Source organism: Sardina pilchardus, chromosome 22 (genome assembly GCF_963854185.1).
Source record: "Sardina pilchardus chromosome 22, fSarPil1.1, whole genome shotgun sequence".
NCBI classification, from domain to species: Eukaryota; Metazoa; Chordata; class Actinopteri; order Clupeiformes; family Clupeidae; genus Sardina; species Sardina pilchardus.
Genome location: NC_085015.1, coordinates 8,529,046 through 8,550,956, shown reverse-complemented (window position 1 = coordinate 8,550,956; position 21,911 = coordinate 8,529,046). Strand labels below are relative to the sequence as shown.

General features: G+C 42.9%; 3 protein-coding genes across 3 annotated transcripts; all 3 read left to right on the top strand.

The window, feature by feature from the left end:
- The first annotated feature begins 513 nt into the window (after positions 1-513).
- On the top strand, positions 514-4,068 carry mettl9 (methyltransferase 9, His-X-His N1-histidine). Its single transcript, XM_062526728.1, has 6 exons — positions 514-662; positions 763-924; positions 1,362-1,552; positions 2,062-2,271; positions 2,478-2,662; positions 3,530-4,068. Exons 1-6 carry the CDS (start codon positions 645-647, stop codon positions 3,736-3,738), a joined length of 975 nt encoding a protein of 324 aa, XP_062382712.1. The 5' UTR covers positions 514-644; the 3' UTR covers positions 3,739-4,068.
- Positions 4,069-4,947: 879 nt separating this feature from the next.
- On the top strand, positions 4,948-12,826 carry kdelr2b (KDEL endoplasmic reticulum protein retention receptor 2b). The gene is made up of 5 exons (XM_062526280.1): positions 4,948-5,241; positions 6,941-7,041; positions 7,950-8,108; positions 10,076-10,328; positions 11,390-12,826. The coding sequence occupies exons 1-5, from the start codon at positions 5,151-5,153 to the stop codon at positions 11,422-11,424; spliced, it is 639 nt and encodes a 212-aa protein (XP_062382264.1). The 5' UTR covers positions 4,948-5,150; the 3' UTR covers positions 11,425-12,826.
- A 169-nt stretch (positions 12,827-12,995) lies between these two features.
- Positions 12,996-21,524, top strand: daglb (diacylglycerol lipase, beta). Its single transcript, XM_062526289.1, has 15 exons — positions 12,996-13,670; positions 13,925-14,076; positions 14,176-14,350; positions 14,864-15,128; positions 15,865-15,987; positions 16,696-16,823; positions 17,196-17,322; positions 17,716-17,799; positions 17,925-18,002; positions 18,121-18,201; positions 18,547-18,674; positions 19,083-19,151; positions 19,493-19,565; positions 19,862-20,109; positions 20,595-21,524. The coding sequence occupies exons 1-15, from the start codon at positions 13,576-13,578 to the stop codon at positions 20,788-20,790; spliced, it is 2,022 nt and encodes a 673-aa protein (XP_062382273.1). The 5' UTR covers positions 12,996-13,575; the 3' UTR covers positions 20,791-21,524.
- Positions 21,525-21,911: the final 387 nt, after the last annotated feature.

The following is a 21,911-nucleotide window of genomic DNA, read 5'->3' as shown; positions in this document are numbered from 1 at the left end:
TCTGCACAATTGCATTAGTTGTTTTTTCCCCCCCATAGGATTGATGATGTCTCTGACTACGTTGCACATGTCCAGTTCACTGCTTGCAGGCTGATAAGGCAGGGAAACAAACCAAACAGACACCAGAATCAATGATATGGTAGCCAAATTGTGAGAATTGTTGATAAGTGAGCTGCACAGACTATATTGATATATGAAAAAAAAAAAAAAAACATACGTAGGGGTAGACTGAATAGTTTAAAAAGAAAAAGAAAAAAGCCTGGCCCTGGAAATCAAGACAGTAGGCTTGACATTCTTGAGAAAGTTTGTCAGCCTGATGGAGAGCATGTAACCTACTATACTGTTTAGTTTGAAGACCATTTTCGTGTTTGACATGACATAAAGCATCTTATTCTATCGTCCAAACAATAATACAGAAGATCCTCCGCTCTCTGTATCTCTCACCATCACACTCCCGACCACGTGGTGGCGGCACACAGCTTGTACATTGCTATTCGTAGTCATACATTTTCAAGGAACAGTCATGTGAGGACCCAAGGCAAACATCAGCTTACAGTGTTTGTACCAATGCATTTGTTTGTGATTTAAAAGTAGGCCTATTTGCGTAAAGGATCACCGTACTCTAGTATCATGTTTCGTCCAAAATGTCACCACACCCTCAGGTTTGTTGGAGTCTTTCTTTCTTTTCTATGAAGGTGTTCTTTTAAATCTCACTCAGCATAGAAGAGAGCAACGTTAGTCCCGACTATGTGTCATCCACAGATGAGGAGTACATTGCTTTTCTGTGCGTGGGTGGTGTTTTACATCTCGTTCCTGGTTGCTACCAGAAGAATGTGGACAGGGAAATACGTCCGCAATCCTTTCGCTCGAGCACTTATGGTCAAAATGGTGTCGGAGAGCGAATCTAGTGCTGGAAATGAAGAGGTAAGCTGTACGTTTAACTTAGTGCCCTATATGTGGGCACTAGTTTAACTGTCTCAATGAGGCCATCTATTGCTATAAATGCGAACTGTCTGAGTCAGCTATCATATCTTTTAAGTTTCAAGGTGTCAAAGAGAGTTTGGGTGAAATTGGGCGAGACGGGACAAGTGTGATGTTTTCCCGAGCGAAGTCATAGTACATATGTATTTGACAGGTGTCTCCGAAACACGTTGCTTTGCATATGTTCGACCGCAGCCATCAAAATAAAAACTGTGACAACATTGAATTTCAGGCGTGCCAAATAGCCTGTAATGTGAAGTTACGCAGTCGTTTAAAGTTACTGTCACTTATTCTGAAGTTAAGAAAGGTTCAGCCATATGGTTAAAATTTCCAAACGAAGGAATCTTTGATTGAATATGCGGAGCCCTCTATTTCTACAGTGGTACCGTTGCTGTCCAGATCTTCTGGGGGAATCGGTAAGACCAATGTTCGTGCAGAGTGACTTGGACGCAGACACTCGGAGCTTTCTGAAAACGAGCGAGGAAAAGTCTGGCTGGCTGTTCACTCAGCTCTATCACTCCTTCTTTTCAACCGTTTTCAGTCCCATCATGTCTCGGACCTCGATCAACGGGTGAGAATATATTGCCAGCTGCACAGCCCATTACCAAAAATAACAACTGCAGTTATGGGAGAATTCAGTAGGCTACAATGCAGTACAATCATGTTTCTCTGTCCAAAATGCATATGATCTGCAAATAATTACCCACAAATGGCAGTTTTGACACTGGAACACTTTGACACTATTTTTGTGGACTGTGTGTTATTATTAACTCAGACATATGTTATTGGTTGACTTTCAATTTCAATCTTTTTCTTGTGAACTATCATCAGAAAGTAGAATCCTAATTTGACATGATTGGGTTTCATTTTGGGGGACCATGTTTGGCCAATGAATGAATGAATGAATGAAATCAAATGGATATGCATAAATAATGTGCACATGTTTAGCTGTGGTCCTTTTTGTTCTGCAGTCTACTCTACAGTAACAGAAAATAGTATGGTCACACTTGTAATGTTTCAGTCGAACAGGCATCTCTGTCTAATCCTTTTGTTGCCCTTTGCTTACCCTCGAATTGGTAGGTTTCTTGGCCGAGGCTCCATGTTTGTCTTCTCAGGGGATCAGTTTCGCCGCCTGCTCGGCATCCGCCCAGACTGGAAGGCAGACAGGCTGCTGGATCTGGGAGCAGGAGACGGGGGAGTCACCGATGTCATGGGCTCACATTTCAGAGAGATCTATGCCACGGAGGTTTCCACCCCGATGAAATGGCAGCTCCAGAAGAAAAGCTACAAGTAGGTGCAGCATATATATTTGCTTATCAGAGCTTAATAAATGGCATGCATTCTTTGATGTCAATTTTTTTGTGGGTAGTTCTGTTGGTTCCTCAAGTGGAGCAAAAGCTTTCCCCATTCTGTCTAGTGGGGATACTTGTGGTTTATTTCTGTCTCTCTCTCTCTCTCTCTCTCTCTCTCTCTCTCTCTCTCGCTCTTATCATCAGATTGTTGGAAATTGACGAGTGGCAGAACACAGGCTTCCAGTATGATGTCATCAGTTGTCTTAACCTGCTGGACCGTTGTGAACAACCTCTGGACCTGCTGAGAGACATCAAGAAAGCTCTGGTGCCAGGGTCAGGCAGGGTCATCCTGGCTGCTGTGGTCCCCTTCCAGCCCTATTTAGAAATAGGTGAGTGGAACAAAATATTGAGTTGACCAGTGATCATTGTCCTTAAAAGAAGGCAACACTTCATAAACATGAACACTTCATAAAGGACCAATTGCCCTGTATATTTATGAAGTGTTGCCTTCTTTTAAAATGTTATTGTTGTGGCTGAAATTGTTGGTACCCTGCCATGAAAAATAGAGAATCCCTCAATTGAGATTGTATGACATAGCTCCAGTGTCGTCTTCTCAATACATTGTTCCTATAAGGATTGTCTTGGTGATAGCCAGTTCCAGTCTTACTTTTTAATGTTTTCTTTGAACAGTGGAGTCCTCCAAGGAGCCATGCACTGTTGTCCAAAAAGTAACTGATGGTGTGATCAAACACCGATGTACTGTACCTTGACCTTGGAGTTCACCTTGAAAGCTTTCTTTGGTTCTTTGTCTGGTCGATGTTCATATAGGTGCAGATAATGATCTCAAACTGCAGAGCTACTGGTTTTCTCCATTAAAATAGGCTACATGACTAAATACAACATCAAATACAGCTGTAATACTAATTGAGGTAGAACAGTTAGTTTTAAACAGCGCTATGATCCAAAAATCTGTCATCTCTTTTCAGGGGTACCAACAAATATGTCCCGGCCATTTTAGAATATCAATGTAAAATACACAACAAATGATTTGAAAATTAGTTAGTTATTCATACGTTTCATAGTCTGCTGGCCCACTGTGATGTTCTGAAGCATGTCATATAAATTTAAGTATTCAAAATTTGTACCGGCCGGATGGTCTTCTCATTTATTATAGCACCCTGCATTCCCTTAATGCGAGGAATAATCCGACATCAAGCAGTAGCAGTAATGTTAATAGCATCTTATGGTCTCAACAGGGGGGAGATGGCAACGCCCAAAACAGCATTTGAAAATCAAAGGAAAGACCTGGGAGGAACAAGTGACCAACCTATCCATTGAAGTCTTCTCCAAGGTCGGGTTGGAAGTCGAAGCGGTGACTCGGTTGCCATATTTGTGCGAAGGAGATATGTATAAGGACTACTATGTGTTGGATGATGCGGTATTTGTGTTGAAGGCTCAGGAATGAAGATGAACTTGCACTTAATTCAAAGGTCAGTCACACGCTGGGAAGTTTGATCATGTGGTGCTCCTGCAAGTCTGAACAACGCTGGTTTCATTTTTGTGTGGGTTGCTTTTAGCAACAGACTTATGCTGTGAACAAATCTCTCTGAAGTGATTTGGTTAAACAGATCAAAATGTTGTCCTGTGATTTAATGTTTGTATTCATAAAGTAGTCTCTATGATCCAGAGGCTGTTTCTATGTTCCATGAATAAGTTCTGTATTTGCCCTTCAATAACACTGTTTTTCTTGTATTGAAAATGGATCACCTGTCCTTAAAGGTCAATCTTAAGCCTTGTTTCCTGTTCAAATCATCTTCTTTAAGTAGTGCCTTTGAATTGAGTTGTTCTTTTGTATAGAAATTATAACACTTTTTACTTTGATACGGTCATCTTGTTTGAAGAACATCAACCCTTAAGCCAGTACCGTCACACCCATAGACTAGTCTATGGTCACACCAGTGTGACAGGAATGTTTGAAATGGGAAACATTCTGAAGAATATCTGGGTTCATTGAATTCAACATGGAATTTTAAAACCTTAGAATCTACATTGTTGCAGAACAAAATCTTCGGTCAGAATGTTCAAGATTCTGAAGGCTGAACAAAATACATCAATAAAAATATGCAAAGACCAATGAGAAGACTCTTCCAGTTTTGCTGTATTTTATGTTCATTCAGTTCCAAAGTTTGTCCTGCACACTGATGGGCAACTTTGGTTAACACATCATTCAATAATAATACAACAAAACATAATGATAAAAAAAATAGATCATGCTGTGAAATGTTAAATTCTTTATGGAAACTGAGTGTTTTATGTTTATATGTACTGAGAAGAGAGCTTTTTAGAAGAATTTTCTCCACGGAACCAACATTATTATTATTATTATTATTATTATTATTATTATTATTGTGGTTGTTATCGTTGAAAATATATTGGGGTCAGGTTCCAACATCTAGCAACATCTTGCAGTCGGTCTACATACAAAAAAAAAGCTTTTTAGGCGGTTTAATGTGTTGGTTATACGAAGTAGTATCCTTCTGCCCATGCTTCTATCAAGGAGGGGGGGAAAAACCTTCAGTGAAAACTCTAGAAAATCTCCGGGACTCATTTGCAGGCGTGTCTGCACGACCCCTCGGTCTGCAAGCGCCAACCCATTCCCAGTTTGCATTGGGCGGGCGTATCGCTGGCCACGTCCCCGGGCCACGTCGCGCAGTACTCGCCATTTTTCACCCGGGCGTAGAATAGTACCGATAAAGCTGTCGGACAAGCACATCACTTACTGTCTGACTTTATCAAGAAGTTTAGTCTGACAGCTGTAGTGTAGACACATCTTGTCTCGTTTAATTGAGATAAGACCCACGACTGTTTTGCAGCAAAATGAACATTTTCAGACTCACCGGGGATCTCTCCCATTTAGCAGCTATCATCATCCTACTGAGTAAAATATGGAAAAGCAGATCATGTGCCGGTAAGTCAGTGAGCTAAACCTATATTCTCCTATATTAAGCATTAACCTTGAAGATATTCTGACTTCTTATGCAAGTGCATGAACCACCTTAATGTTACACCGGAGAACTTGCGTTAAGCTTCCATAGTGGGTGACATGTTAGCTGAGTGGCTAATGTTAAGCTAGCTGAAGAATCCGCTGTGCCAGCGAGGCCTTGCACTCAGCTGACTAATAACCAGTGTTCTATTGCTAACTGGCTAATGTTAGCCTCTCATCTAGTTGTCAGATTATATTGTCATGAGTAAATTTACCTGGATAGGATATATTTTGACGAGTATCTATCTGGATGGACTCTCAGCTGTCATAAATTGAGGGCTAAGATGATGATGCTCCTGAATGCACACAAGGAGAGAATTCCACCATACACAGTCCATCATAACATAAGTTAACGTTACTCTATTGCTAGCTAACGTTAGCTATCTTAGCACAATGGCTTTCAGTCTTGTCATATTAGGCCACCGCACGGTATAAGGCCATGGGCATTTTTGAACAGATTTGCCAACATGTTCTAATAGAGTGACACGCACTGTGCCTTCATAACTTGCCTTCTAACGTTGAAACAAGCTTCCCTTCACCAGTTAACGTTCGCTGAAGTTTGCAATAATGTTGATCCAGATCCCAGACTTAGGATGGAATTGAGCTCCATTCAAAGTGAAATTGCATCTGAAACTGCTTTGGCTTGTTCGGTGTGTCTTTTGGGCAAAATAAACCATAACATTTGCGGACCTTTTATTTTAATTCATTCATTCGCTATTAGATTCTAGATTCTAAGATTGCTTCTCCAGTCTGACCTCTGACGTGGCAGCCCTGTTGGAGAAGGCGGATATTAGGCTATACTTTTGCAAGGAAGTAAAGTAATGAAATGCATGCCACTATGAAAGAGTAAGTGTTGTTGAGCTTCGCGACGCCATCCAATTAGGTTTTATTTAAATTCCGACTGTTAACCCTCACTTTACCTTTTGAACTCCTTGCCGTATAGTCATGCCCTTTGAGCAACCACGTCGGTCTTAAGGATTGATAACACACTTCCAGATCGATGTCACACTGTTCCTCTGTTATCACTGTTGATGGCAAATGCAAAGTTACCCGTGTGTGCCGCAAGCATGGTAGAATGAGGATTGTAGGGTTCATCTCTGATGTATGCATTCCAGACCCATGGTTTTCTTATTTTTTCCCCCTTCTGAATTCCAGAGTAACTTTAGTTTGACACTTGCTCTTTTCTCTAGGGCATTGCCTTAAGACACGTTTAGCCATCCCCTACCCCTCTTACCCTACCAAGTCAAACTGTAGGACAATCCCTGGGTGCAAAGGTATTCCTGGGTCATCTTGACTTAAATGGCTGCACAATTCACAGTCGTTATATGTATGCAAATTGTGCTCTTTGCCTTGCTTTGAGGACTTCTTAAGACAGAGGTTGAAGCTAGGTTTTGACTGATGCACAGCAAGCTGTAATACAAGCATTCCTCTGCTGCGGGGTAATCTGGGTGACTGTTGGTTACACACATTTCTTATCATTTCTATATCGTCTCAAGCGCAAGGCCCTCTGTATTTGATTACATCTGAGGTGTTAGAGATGAGTGTTGGGATAGCACTGTGATTAACAGCCTTTTGTTGACTTTTGTTTGTTAGTCCACCTACAGCTAACATCCCTGTCTTTCAGGTATCTCCGGGAAAAGCCAGATCTTGTTCGCCTTGGTGTTCACCACTCGCTACCTAGACCTGCTCACCTCCTTCATCTCCCTCTACAACACCACCATGAAGGTGAGTGGCACAGGTCCAGCTCTCTAGCACAAGTTTCTTTATGACCAGAACTTTCTTTCAATTTGCTTCAATAACTAAGTATGTAAGTAATAGGGTGTTACTACTACTACTACTACTAATAAGGGTGTTCACTGGGCACGGTTCACTTGTACTCTGCCGGATTATGGTTCTTCCCCGTTCTTGGTCTGCACTCACACAGCATACTATCAAAACTGTACCAAGGCACAGTGGAGCCGCTGTGCTCTAGAATCTTTGCATATGCGCAACCATAAGCCCAACCGTGCCCGAGTCCACCTCCTCAAGCGGACCTCGGCACAGATAAGCATACCGTGCCCGCGTACGGTACGGAGCGATCACACTGGTCAAACGAACCGGACTTTTGGGGTCAAACGTGCTCAGGATAGGGAAGGGTAGGGATGACATGATATATTGAGTACGCCCTAAAATACCTGACAGAAGGGAATTCTTGGAAAGTTTTGCTGGTTTCTGCCCCTGATTTAACTTGTGTTTACTACACTACATCTTCTCTAGCGGTTTCGTATCCATCTGATGGAGAGGACCAGGTCTCTTTTTGAATTGTTAAACTGAATGAATAAAAGGAGTGTATCAATGGCCTAATCGCAGATACTGAATGCCATGAATGTTGAATGAGTTTGGAAGCCAAGCCCTTTATGTTATTGACCCAGCTTTTATTTGTCAAAAGATATTAGCTTTTTTGTTCACTCTTCTAAATCCAGTTGGGATGCACAAACCGTTAAAACTGGCATGGAAAGCAACTCTATGCACAGCAACTCTTAGCCCTTTTTTTATTATTACAGATTCATGTGTTTTGTCATAGATAGTTCCTCCAGACATTGATGCCTTGATATGTGTTTTGATTGACTGTACGATATGTGTCGTTATCCCAGGTCATCTACATTGGCTGCGCATATGCCACAGTGTATCTCATCTACTCCAAGTTCAAAGCCACCTACGATGGCAACCACGACACCTTCAGAGTGGAGTTCCTGGTGGTCCCCGTTGGTGGCCTGGCTTTCCTGGTCAACCATGACTTCGCTCCCCTGGAGGTAAATGCCTGCTCTAACCAGCTATTGCAGACTGTGCTGGCTAGCTACACGTGAAGGCACACTTTCTTTTGCCCACAGAATTCCTAGTTATAATGCAGAACAGTAACGTATTGCAGACAGTCAAGTTCAGTATTGTTTGATGTTATCATATTACACTTGAAAAGTCTCTGCGGTGTGAAGGTGTGCAGTTGCTCTTGTTTTTCCTGTTCAATGATGAGGGCTATAATTGGTCTGTGTGGGCATTCAGATTTTAAATGTTGTCAAGCGGTGAAAAGCTTAGTCTTATCTACTAAGATATGGCATGATGACTGACTCTCTTACCTTTGATGCACAGTTGCACTGTGGTTGTGAATGTAGACCATAGGAAGAGTTTCTCTCAGCCATTCCTTATATGAAGATATCACTTCAGATGATTCCCTTTGTTAGTCTGTGTGATACAGAGTAAATGAGACAGACAAGTAATGTTTACAAATACCAGTTTTACCCTCAGTGGATAACATTGTCAGTACCTTTTGGCTGTTGTCCATGTATTTGCATATTAACTGCACAGTCCCCTGATTTTTGTTTATTTACTTAACCGACCTTCCCCTTGTGTGTGAGTCACTCTACTGCCTTTAACTCCACCATTGGCATGCACTAGCAGTTGGCAAGAGGCAGGTCTATGTAATAGTTTATATGCATTGATGGCTTTACATTTATTTTATTATGGTGGATTGCTGTGCACCATAATAGAAGAAATGTAAAGCCATCTCTGTGCTCTGGTGAGCCTTCTCTCTCTCTCTCTACACGATTGGTCCTCTGTAGTGAAGCACCTGACGTGATTTCAACAAGCGTGGTGGAACAACCGTTTTTGACAGTCCGTATGCATCATCAGACCCAGGCTTGAAGTATAAACGTTAGTTGCACTGCTGAAGTGTTATTTTTCCTTGAAACATTCAAGTAAATGTAAGTGATGGAGCAACAGTGTTGTAAATGTATGAAAGCCTGTCTTCTTTGTTTATTGGTTTGGATGCTGGATCCTGTCAACAGTTATGCCAATATGTTGATCAGCGTAGGCAGTGGCATGAATTTGTGTTTTAACAGTTGTTGGCAATCTAGGCTTTTGATAGGTTTGTTTTTAAATGTAGCATTTTTATCATGAAGAAGAGGTTTACCTGTAGGGAAAGTATTGCATCTCTTTTTCTTGCTGTTTCACCTGGTTTAGGGGTGAAAGCCACACAGATGTAATTAGACCATCTCAAGAGGCTTATCCGCCTCCGAGGTCCTCGCAACTATTGGATAACATTATTCCACAATGGGCTAGTTTCCCAGACAAGGATTAAGTCTAAATTTGGCTTACAATGAAGAGTCTTCATTCAGACTCCCTCTCGCTCCGGGCTAGGCTTAATTGGCTTTTGGTGAATTCATCAGATAGCTCTCACTCAATTTGAACCTAATTGAGAGTTCTTATTTCAAGGCTTATTTAAAGAATAAACATGGATATATTAAAAAAAAAGTACCTTAAGATAAAGCTCGACCGATACTGACAGGCTCTCATCTGCTTAATATTCCCTCGGCTGATGAATTTATGACTTTGATCTAGACTCTAGAGGATTTAGAGAAAATGTTCCATTGGAAGTTTCACAGAGTGAAACAGTCTAGTTCAGCTCTAAAGGCTAATGCACACCGAGTCTGTATTTTATGTCTGAAATGGTTTAGAAATAAATACGACCTTGCCGTGTGTCAATCAGTGAACACTATGACACAGAACACAGCGACAGCCACTGGTCGATCACTACAGTTATTTTCTGTATATTAGCCGCAGGGCAGTGTTTTATGCAAGTTAAAAGAAACAAACCATATTAATACCATATTAACTGCACCCGTGTATTAACCTCATAGCTGAAGACATTTAGCCAAATCAATGTATAAGCCGCGGCTAATAGTCGGGAAGTTACGTTACTCTAAACCTCCTCCGTCTCCTCCAGATCCTATGGACCTTCTCCATCTACCTGGAGTCCGTGGCCATCCTGCCCCAACTCTTCATGATCAGCAAGACGGGTGAGGCAGAGACCATCACCACCCACTACCTGTTCTTCCTGGGTCTCTACCGCGCCCTCTATCTCATCAATTGGATTTGGCGCTTCTACTTCGAGGGCTTCTTTGACATGATCGCCATCGTTGCCGGCGTTGTGCAGACCATCCTTTACTGCGACTTCTTCTACTTATACGTCACGAAAGGTGAGCCACATGTGGTTTCTGGAATATTTAAGTGCTGTGTACTTTATGATATGTAAAAGATGTCGATCGTTTTTAAAGTGGGGTAGTTAGTGATGCGCGGGTCAGGGTTTTTTTTTTTATGACCCGCATCCGCCCGGAGATCCAATCTGCCCCGCCTAACCCGACAAAATGTGTGTTTAACATCGACCCGACCCGACCCAACCCGCAAATTTCTAATTTTAATGATAAGTAATATCCTTGCATCAATTTCATGTAGCCATGACATTCATGTAGGCTAGCAAATAAATAGAAGTGGCTTTTAGTTTTCAGGGGATCTAATTTAGTCAATGTAGCCTTGTCTAAATCAGGCCAGGCTATGTTAAACCTTCTATTACGATGGGAAATGTCTCTTTCTTTCTTTCTTTCTTTCTCTCTCTCTCACACTCTCTCACACACTCTCTCACACACACATATACACACAGGCCTCAAAACACATGCCTTCACATTTCTTACGTTAGCTCTTTGCAGTTAACTTGCTCAAAGTAGTATGTCAATATTACTCTTCTTGCTGATCATCAGATAAGTTTTGATAGCGTAACCTGTCCTGAACAAGAAGTAGGCGACTGAAAGCACTCATGAAACACAATTGCAAATTAATAAGAAGACCAGGGTTATTTTGGCTGCACAATATTAGGTCATGCTATGGACTAATTCAACTAAACTTAACTAGCCCACAGGCTAGTGTAAACGTCTGTGGAGTGTAGTAACATGCGTGGAAATAACTCCCACATTTTTTAAATTATTTGTTGAGCTTAGCAGCAGGGACATTGCCAAATAATCGTGGTTAGACCATAATGGTTAGGTTATAAGCTATCACCGGTGGTGGTGGTGGTGGTGGTGGCGAAATATTGTAGTAGTAGTAGTGAAATATTGTATGTATAGAACTATGGCAGTAAATAAGTGTGAGAATGTCCTTCCAACACTGACTTTGACTGTATGCTTCCTGTTAACCTAATAAGGTTTTGCTTTGCTGCCATAACCTTTTAATACATGTACTTTGTCCTCTCTTGTGCTTTTTTTAGTACTGAAAGGAAAGAAGCTGAGCCTGCCAGCGTAAGTGCCAAACCCAGCACCTCAGCAGAATCGCGAGGTGGGCATAGGACATCGCTGCCACCGCGCCCAGTGTAAGATGCCTGAGACGGAGTTCGAACAACAGCAACAACAACAACAACAACAAAAAGAAAACGAGGGATCCGCCACTCTTTCTTCTGTCGTCTTCTGATCAAACACGTCAGCAGCTCCAGAACAAAGGCGAGGCCATCCTGTGGCTTCAACCAACTCTACTTTCACCGTCACGCCCCCACTCCTTGGTCCCTTGCAAGCCTTCGGATTCCAGTTTTACGCATCTTGCCTTAACCTTTTTATTATTCTGTATAAAGGAAAAAAACAAAACAAAAGTCTTTTTTCTACATAAAAGGTGTTCTCTCCGCAATTTGACACACATCAATGTTTAAAATCGACAAAAAGCAAACAAAAAAAACTCTAATACGCCTTGAAATTGGCATCAATACTCAAGGGGACTTGTTCTTATGGTGAACATTGACTATGTTTGTAAGAGGATTTGCAATCAAAAAAATAAATGTGCGTTGTTTCCTGTGATATGGGAAATATCTGTCGGACTGTACGCTCCCCCCTTTCATACCCCATGGCAGTTATTGAGTGGCTGTTTTTCTTATTACACCGTTGTCACCCCCTGTACATTCCTTCCCTAAAGAATGCCAGTTATGGATGGATGGTTCAAGCGCCATGCCCCTGTTCTTTTCTTTTTTTTTGTCATCAGTACAGACCATTCATTTTCTGTTAATGTTGTGCTACATCATAGACGTGAATACCACTACCCCAAAATCCAACAGTGTGGTTTAACCATGCACTATTGAGTTCTGCATCAGGTCCCTGAAGTCCATGTAGTTTCATGATGTCAAACAGGTATTGAAACACTGCCTTATCTTCATTGCTGTAAATGGCTTTGATCATGTAACTGGCAAATATTGTTTTTGTTCATTCTTTTTTTTCTTTAAATACCAGCCAATGCTTTATCACTTAAGATGGCCCATATCAACTAATGCATTGTAGATGGGTCTTTCATTTCAGTTTTGCCAAGAGTACAACAAGCTGATGGAAATCAGTAACATTTAAGATTATGATGGTAATATAAGAGATTATTTTTCCAACTTCAATTTATTTGAATATACATATGCCATATTTTCTCTGAAATAAACAGCAATGCCCAGAACAATTTAAACATGATGTGCATATTGATGAGCTCATGAAAGTTTTGCTTTCTTGACTTGAACAAGTTTGGTTTATTATGGGCATTGTTGCACATTCTCCCAACAATCCTCTCATCTTTTTGTTTTCACACCCCAACCATTCCTATTTTCTTTCTTTTTTTACATTTTTTTTTAATTGAGCTTTTGCATGATGTGACCATCTTGAATAAAGATTTTACGGGAAACACTGATTTGATGGCATTGAATTACTCATAAGAACTGCTTTAATTTGACCTCATTGTCTATAACTTAATATTTGGAGACGTTTACATTGTTGCTGGTTTTCAAATAACCGGCAGGCACGGTGCGAAAGACCAGGCGGAACGACTGTGTCATTCTGCACAGACATCTGACGGAACTCTGGATAGGTGCACACAACCAGAAAGAAAACAGTCGTGATGTCAGACGGTCCAAGTCAGCAAGATCAGAATTAAATCATAGTCCTCTCGGACTGAAATTTGCCAGAACGATTATTTTCGTGGCCGCTACGGAGATTATAACATGTCGTAAACTCGGGATGATAAAGAGTTGACAGCAGACTGAACAATGAAACGCCTGACAGCTGACAGGCTGCCACATCGATTTAGCTAGCGGCGGGCTAACGAAACCTAACAAAACAGCTAACTAGCTAGCTGGCAACCCTCTGTGTTGTTGTGATGTAGCTGTGCTAATTCGTGGAAGTCTGGTGCTTAAAATGTAAAGCGTTATAATCTTTGCTCCAGTTTTAGTTTTGATGTGTGTCAGGACAATCTGTTCAAAGTGGACGTATTCGCTGGATAGCATGTTGTAGAACGTCCGATTTGCGAGGTAACGTTAGCTAGTTAAATACATTAGCAGGATATTGGCAAGGGACCATACCCCTATTTGGATGGGTGGTGGCTAGATTTCGCAACACTCCTAACTATCAGTTGGAGCATTTCATATAAAACGTTGTCAAGATGCCTGGAATGGTTGTGTTTGGTCGGCGATGGGGTATTGCCAGCGATGACCTTGTTTTCCCTGGAGCTTTCGAGTTATTCGTCCGAACAATATGGTAAGTTTAATGCTCACATTGTCCCGTTTTTGTCAACGTGTTAGCCTGACAAGAAACACGCTACTTGCCTGACTGTCATTGTTATCCAGTCTGTGGATATATTGTTGCAAAGATACGTTGTTTACAAGTTGATACTACGGTCATGTATCAGCGTCAGTGATTATCAGCCACTAATTCTGTGTATTCTAGACAACGTCTGTGTTATTTATTATTCCAGTTATTAAATACCACATAAATACCACTGTTTATTTCAGGTGGATTGGCACGTTGGTTTTGTACACCATCCACAAGGGACACTTTGATTGTGGAGGAGGTACAGTCCTTCATAGTTACCTCGTCGTTCTGCTTGTGCTCCTTGCTGTCATCATCTTTTCACTCTGTGCGATTGTTTATGTCAGCGCACGAGGTAAGCACCAGCAGCGCCACCTGTTATCTAGTAAATAGTATAGTTATTTTGCTTCAGGAAACGATACGAATTTCCCTCTTATCCCTTATCCTTCGCAAGGCACCATAATGAATCCTGGTCCTCGTCGCTCCATGCCAGCCTTGGTGTATTTTCGGGCCATTCTGTACATCCCCGAGTTCATCTGGGCCTGTCTCGGAGCTGTCTGGGTGAATGATGACAGTAGAGGATGTGACCCAGCCGCTGTTGGAGCTGTCATTGGTGCAGTTATTTCAAGGTATGTGCAACAGAGCCTTGTTGCCATTGCTGTTGTTCCAGAACTAAAACACTCATAAATGTACTCTATCTATCTATCTATCTATCTAACTATCTCTTTCTCTGGCTCTATCTATATCTATCTATCTATCTCTCTATCTATCCCAAGAATTGACCTGATGTGGAATGGACACTGCCTGATTAGTTTTACTTATGCATTTACATTTGATGTCAAGTAGTTCTCTGATCTAGGCTGAGGTCAACATGGTGGAAAGGATTACTGAGCAGATTACTGTTCACTGGGCACTTTAAGGTCAGAGTTGATGCTGAATAATACTGTATATTTAGAGACAACTCCAAGACCCAATGCTCACATCCTCTTTAGCCGTCTTGTAAATGTGAACATTTCCTATTTCAACTGGCACTGAATTAGTCCAAAAAACAGAAGCTCTGCCTGTTTCAACCCCTTCCTTATAATGTCCTGTCTCCCTCCCCCCCCCCCCACACACATTTCCGTCTGTGTGTCTCGGCGCAGCTGGGTCATCATCTTCTTCACGGTGGTGGGCGTGCTGGTGGTGTTCGACCCCATGGGCGCGCCGCGGCAGGCGGTGATGGCCGAGCCGCAGGGCCTGCGCGACCTGGAGAGCAGCGAGTCGTCCCAGTTCCTGTCGCGGGCGCGCGCGCTGGCCGTGCGCGTGTGGGAGAGCCGCCTGCGCCTGCTCTGCTGCTGCCTGCCGCAGGACGACTCGCACCGCGCCGCCTTCAGCGGCATCGCCCAGCTCGTCAGCGGCTTCTTTTCGGTACGCGCCGCAACCTGGTGTCCGCTCCGCCAACCCCTGGTGTCCCGTGCCACTTGTACCAGTTGATGTTGTTTCTTAAGTGCTTAAATCACAGCTCATTTAAGATGCAGAGCTGATAAAAATGGTTTATAATAATGATAAAGTTACGAATTGCTGCCCCAGTATGCTGATGGATTTAGGATTTAGTGGGTAGGATTTAGTGTAGCAGTGATTTCTATTTCTATATTTTTTTTCTATTTCTATAGTTTTTTGTATGTCATGACTTTACTGAGTTTTAAAGCAACTGTCCAGAGACCTGTTTTGTTAAAGTGAATACGCACATTTAATGCATACATTCGAAAAGAAGTACTACAATAGCTTAATTGAAGTGAATTGAATTAAACAAAAAAATGAATAGAATGAATCCTCTGGAAGAACAGGATCCTGTTACTGTAATAAACCAAATTCATCTTGTCTACATGAGGTGTAGAAATACCTAGCGTTATAACATATTCTATAAAAGAGACCCAACCTGGGGTGTGGTCCTGGCTGTACCGTAATTTCCCGACTATTAGCCGCAGCTTATACATTGATTTTGCCAAATTTCTTCAGCTATGAGGTTAATACAGGGGGGCAGTTAATATGGTGTCAATATGGTTTTGTTTCTTTTAACTTGCATAAAACACTGTCCTGCGGCTTATACACAATGCGGCTTATATGCAGGAAATTACTGTAATGCTTGTGACTGTGTGTGCAGGACACAGACCTGGTGCCCAGTGACATCGCTGCTGGACTGGCCCTGCTGCACCAGGAGCAGGACAAGGTGGAGCAGAGCAGGGACCCTGACGACGTGCTGGCCCACAGCCCCTCCTCCCCAATAGTGAGTACCGGTATATTCACAGGGTGTCTGAAAGTATACACCCGTAATTTGATTTTGCAAAATTTCTTCAGCTATGAGATTAATACATGGGGGCAATTAATGTTTTTTTTTTTTTTTTTTTTTTTAACTTGCATGAAACACTGTCCTGCGTCTTATACAGCTAATACACGGCTAATACACAGGATTCTTTGTGTAAACCCTTAAATGTAGGATACCTTTGAATAAGTCCACATGCTCCTACTTCATAAGAGAGAAGACATTACCATTGCTAAGATTCTTGGTTATGGCCGACTGTGTTGCTATCATTGAAGGCTGCAACTAACGGTTATTTTTTATAGTTGATAAATCTGCCAATTATTTTCTTGATTTATCAAATAGTTGAATAGTTGTTTGTTAAAATGAAAAGAAAAAGCAAAATGCCCAAGCTACCAGTGTTTGTGTGCGAGTGAGTGCTGTCCATGCAGGGCAGCTCAGGGCAACCAAACTGATATGACCGTGTGTTTACAGACAACATTCCTTTGATTGGATTTTCTGTGATTTGTGAGATCACTGACCCAATTAAGACTGCCTGCGAGAGCAGGCCATCAGCAACCCTATGAGACCGCATGTGTGTGCACTGCTCGTAAAAGTCACTGAATGGTCTCTCTCTCTCTCTATATATATGCCTCTCTTTCTTTCTCTCTCTCTCTCTCTCTCTCTCTCTCTCAGAGGGAAGATCTGGAGGTGGAGCTGGAGAGAGCCACTCACTGCATGTTGTTTGCCGTAGCAGCGTACGGGTGGCCCATGTATGTCTACTCCAACCCACTCACTGGTGTCTGCAAACTCAGCGGTGACTGGTAAGAGAGCCAGGGCATCAAGCAGCTATTAAAAGCAGAGCACCCCCTTTTTAACGCCATATTATCATTAGACATTATTTATGCACCAGAGCAGAAGTACACTCACTTAACTTGTCTTTCTCTGTGACCTTCACTCCGTTTCACTCTGTCTCCGTGTCTTGACAGATGTGCTATATTTGAGAAAAAGTGAAGTGCCATTGAACAAAGACAAACCTATATGGCATAGTCTTAATCTGTGTGCATTGTTAGCAGTGTTTATTGTCAATATTTTTCTGTCAGATGAAACAGGGTTCTAGTAGGCAGCACAAGATTGGGTAACGGTGCATCCTGCGCGGTTCTGCTGAGTAAGGATGAGTCGGTGTTGTGTTTCAGCTGTCGGAGCCGGAGCACTCAGTATGACATTGTGGGGGGAGACAGCCTGGGCTGCCACTTCACCTCTATCCTCCAGACCACGGGCCTGCAGTACCGAGACTTCATCCACATCAGCTTCCACAACCAGGTCATTCTAGTACGCACACACACACACACACACACGCACACATGCGCACACACGCACGCACGCACACACACACACACACACACACACACACACACACACGTGCGCACACATGCACGCACACACACTCACACACACGTGTGCGCACACACGCACCCACACACACGCACAGAGCTGTTCTGTCTGCAGTATCAGTGAAGACTTTTTCCCTGACAACATGATCATTCCTGACTGCTCAGAGATATAATTGAATTTGCGTGTGGAGAGATTTTTCTCTGGAGAAGTTCTAAGCTCCTAGAATTCAAGCCAGTGGTGGTTTTATTTATTTACCATTGCTTGTCATTGTAAAGAATCATTGTTTTTAAAGTGCTATGCTGTGCTATGCTATTTTTACAGATCTACGAGATCCCTTTCTTTGTTGCTCTTGATCATAAAAAGGAGTCTGTTTTGGTGGCTGTGAGGGGAACCCTGTCACTCAAAGTAAGCTTGGGTCCTTTCCCTGTCAGTCTTGTATTACTTGTTATGAAATTGCCACTCCGTTTTATTTTGCCCTTACGTTTGACAAGTTGTTCTTCAGCATTCTTAATAAAGATTTCTGTGTGCAGGACGTTTTAACGGATCTGTCAGCGGAATGTGAGAACCTACCTATTGAGGGTGTGTCAGGGGCTAGCTATGCACACAAGGTACTTATCGCTAAATCATGATGCACTTTACTTTTCCGCTGTTGTTGACGTGCTGTTAGTGTGTGAATGTATGATATAATGTAATATGTAACTCTCTGAGTCTCTGTCCATCTTTTAGGGAATTTCTCAAGCAGCCCACTACATCTATAAGAGGCTTGTCAACGATGGGATTCTGAGGCAGGCCTTCTCTATTGCACCTGTAAGAACAGCGTTAATTTTATTTTTACATCCTTCATTTATTCATGAGTTTCACCAGGTCCCTTTCCACAGGTGTATTAATCAAGCACCATACAGTCTGCATTCATAATCTAGGTGCTTGATTGTATACACCTGTGGAAAGGGACCTGATGAAACCCATAAATAAGTACAAGCAATGCTGTCCCAATATGCACTTGGCCGTGTGCCGTTTCTACTAAATGTCATCGTTTCTAAAGACATGTGTTGTAGTTAGTGTTGTCCGTTTGCAGAGTGATGTTAAGATGTTAAGCTGAGACGTGGTTGGGTCATGGTAACTCCTGATTGTGGCCTCATCTCCCCGGTGCAGGAGTACAGGCTGGTCATCACCGGTCACAGCCTGGGCGGTGGCACCGCCGCCATCCTGGCCGTCCTGCTGCGCAACATGTATCCCACGCTGCAGTGCTACGCCTTCTCACCACCAGGGGGCCTCATGAGGTAACGTGTTGCATCAAGGGTCCAAAGAACACTGTCGTGAGAACTGAGAACGTTTCTAGATGATGAAACTAGGCCGATCAATATGTGAAACTCTGGTGTTTAAACGCATGCTTTATTGACAGCAGCCCTACTACAAGCTACAGAAATAATGTATGTTGTGTATTTTTAGTTCCTGCTCAATTCCTGTTTTTTTGTTGTAGTATGTAGTATATGGCCAAAGAGACTAGTTCAAAATGAGCCGTGACCAATTTATAATGTTGGTAAGACTACATTAAGGAGAACAGCAATAATGTAGCGGTGACGTGGAATCACAAGAATATGTTTTTACTTTATGATGTTACGGTAGATGTTTGTGCTTAATTGATCGATCACTCTCTGATTAATTGATCAATCACTGTTCTTTCACAGCAAAGCTCTGGCTGAATACTCCAAGGAATTTGTGGTGTCTGTGGTTCTGGGGAAGGACCTCGTCGCTCGGTAAGGACCATATCCACGACAAGCAGGGCACATCAGCATGGTGTAGAATGAGGACAAGGGGGGGTGGAGGTGGGGGGGCGCTCCAGTGGAAGAATGTCCCCAAGTGGGATTTAAATTTGAAGGGAAGCTAAATGCACTGAACAGAAGCTGCTATTCTTAACTGTGGGTGTAATGGAGGAGCTATATTTAGCACTTTTCTATTATGTGGAGGTGAGGTAATGAGGGAGCCGTCCTCCGCAGGGCTTACTCCCATCATCTGCAGTGGTGATGTCTGTCTGTCTATCTGTCTGGTATGAACTATATCCATCCGTGTGTCTCTCTCTTGCTGTCTTGTCTGATAGGTTAAGTTTACCCAACATGGAAGACTTGAAGAGGAGAATACTAAAAATGGTCTCTAATTGCAATAAACCCAAGGTAATTCAAATGTATGAAGTTTATTATCAACATAGATTTAGTTGAACAACTTATTTCATAGATCTCCAGAAATCTACTCTAGCTATTGTCATTTGGAGATGTTACATTAATTGAAGTGGTCAGCACCCATGTACCCTACACCGGAATGTCTCACAGAAACAGAAACTGTGCAACATTTCTGTGTCTCAGTCTATTATGAAAGACCCACTTTTTTGTAACGCGGCCCATTTTGCTGGCCTCCCACGCGTTCCCCGCACCTCCCTCCCTCCCTCCCTTCCTCCCTCCCCCTCTCTCAGTACCGCATCCTGCTGCACGGCTGCTGGTACGAGGTGTTTGGCGGCGAGCCCGACGACTTCCCCACGGAGCTGGAGAACCGCGAGGAGGAGCTGAACGCGCCGCTGCTGGGCGAGGAGAGCCTGCTGGTGCGCAGCTCGGCCTCCTACCAGAGCCTGGCGTCGGACGACTCGCCCACGCACGCCACGCACCTGCCCCTCTACCTGCCGGGCCGCGTGCTGCACCTCACGGAGGAAGGGCCCACGCGCAGGTCAGCCGGGATGCACACACACACACACACACACACACACACACACACGCATACATGCATGCATGCATGCACGTGCACACTCACACACACGCACTCATGCACGCTTACATGCATGTACGCACACACACCAACACCTGTGCAGATGCAGAACCACGGATGGACCATACCGTACCAGAACCATACAAGTATTCCAATGAATACACACACACACACACACACACACACACACACACAGACACTCAAACACACACACATAAGTCATATTTTATAGTGCACTCATAGGTACATTAACAAATTAAAACTTATATTGACTGATCCCATTAAGGAATAACTCCTATTACAAACAAAGCCAAAAATGTTGTCTGTATTGATTTGACAGATACATATAGTTTACAGTAAGTAGAACTAGTGCTCAAACATTTGGACAACCAAAAAAAAAAGTGAAAGTTCCCACCCCTTGCTCATGCTGCGTGTCCCCCACACAGATCCTGCTTCTCCCAGGTGAGGTACCGGGCGGAGTGGTCCAGCGAGATGTCCTTCCGCAGCGTCCTGATCAGCCCGCGGATGCTGGCCGACCACATGCCGGACGTGGTGCTGCGGGCGCTCCAGAGCCTGGGCAGCGAGCGGGCGTTCCTGCTCTGCCCGTCCTCCATGAGCAACAGCCACCTCAACGTCATCTGACACTCCAACCCCCCCCCAACCCAACCCCCCCCCCCCCCCCCAGTTCCAGTTCTTCGCTCTGCCAAATCACCGCCTCAAACTTTTCAATTGGAGTTACATTCAGGACATGTTTGGGAGCTGTTCAATGCTGTATCTTTTTTTATTATATATACTGTATATCAGTGTATGTCTGTCGCGTGAATAATTTATTAATTTATTTATCCCATTTTTAAAGGGGGATCCCGTGGACATTCTTGTGTCAGTGATCGGAATTGTACATTATTCAGAAAGCATTGCTGTTTTTGGCTTTATCGGCTTGGAAATTGTGTGTACATATATCATCATTTTTTTGATGTTTTGGAGAACGTTTAAAGAAAGATGGGGAAAAAAAGACAATGCGTAAGCAAATGGAACACGTCGTCCATTGAGTTCCTGATTGTCTGTTTTGATCTTTGTCCGGGACTTTTGAGAAATCAGGGTGATTTAGTGCCTATGCATAACTGTCAAAATCAAGTCACCAGGAATCCTGTGGTGATCTGAAGGAGTAATGTCTTTCCATTTCAGACTTCTTTTCCTCTCTGCAGTCAGTTAGATTGCAGCGAGAATGCATGTTATCGAAGCATTTATTTAGCATGAAAACATTGTAGTGCTTTCCGGGACAGCCCATAATAACCATGCCATTTGTGTATTAACTCATCCGTATTGTGCCCATTGCGGTGGATTTTTTGAAATCATTAAATGCACTGTGAATACTGTATGAGTGTTGTCTTTATACAATCCTGTGTAGTGTTCAACAGCATGTCTTTGGAACAGCCTATGGGACTGCCTTGAATAACATTGTGGTGAAAGCATCAGTTGCCTGACCCTTCACATGTGATTTGAAAAAGTAACAAGTGGTTGTGATTTTCAGCGCTAGAAGGTGGCCAGAAGCATGTTCTACACTGGTATTGTGGTGAGGTCATATTTGTGACATGTGGTGGCGTACAGCTGTGAGAGGGAAGTCAATTGCAGTTCTGCAAAGAGGAAGATGTCCTGTTTCATTCAGTTCCTATGATAACTAACACTGCGTGCAAACAGGTGGCTTTCTGATTAACTTGTATAGAACTGAAATCAAGGATGTATGCCTGAGGATGGCATCCTGT

Bases quoted from the DNA above. Each gene is read 5' to 3' on its own strand.
- daglb (XM_062526289.1), top strand. From the start codon at position 13,576: ATGCCTGGAATGGTTGTGTTTGGTCGGCGATGGGGTATTGCCAGCGAT. The intron at 14,077-14,175 runs GTAAGCACCAGC...ATCCTTCGCAAG, and splicing joins TGTTTATGTCAGCGCACGAG to GCACCATAATGAATCCTGGT. The intron at 15,988-16,695 runs GTGAGTACCGGT...TCTCTCTCTCAG, and splicing joins ACAGCCCCTCCTCCCCAATA to AGGGAAGATCTGGAGGTGGA.
- mettl9 (XM_062526728.1), top strand. The intron at 925-1,361 runs GTAAGCTGTACG...CTATTTCTACAG, and splicing joins CTAGTGCTGGAAATGAAGAG to TGGTACCGTTGCTGTCCAGA. The intron at 1,553-2,061 runs GTGAGAATATAT...TCGAATTGGTAG, and splicing joins TCTCGGACCTCGATCAACGG to GTTTCTTGGCCGAGGCTCCA.
- kdelr2b (XM_062526280.1), top strand. From the start codon at position 5,151: ATGAACATTTTCAGACTCACCGGGGATCTCTCCCATTTAGCAGCTATC. The intron at 5,242-6,940 runs GTAAGTCAGTGA...CCTGTCTTTCAG, and splicing joins GAAAAGCAGATCATGTGCCG to GTATCTCCGGGAAAAGCCAG. The intron at 10,329-11,389 runs GTGAGCCACATG...TGCTTTTTTTAG, and splicing joins CTACTTATACGTCACGAAAG to TACTGAAAGGAAAGAAGCTG.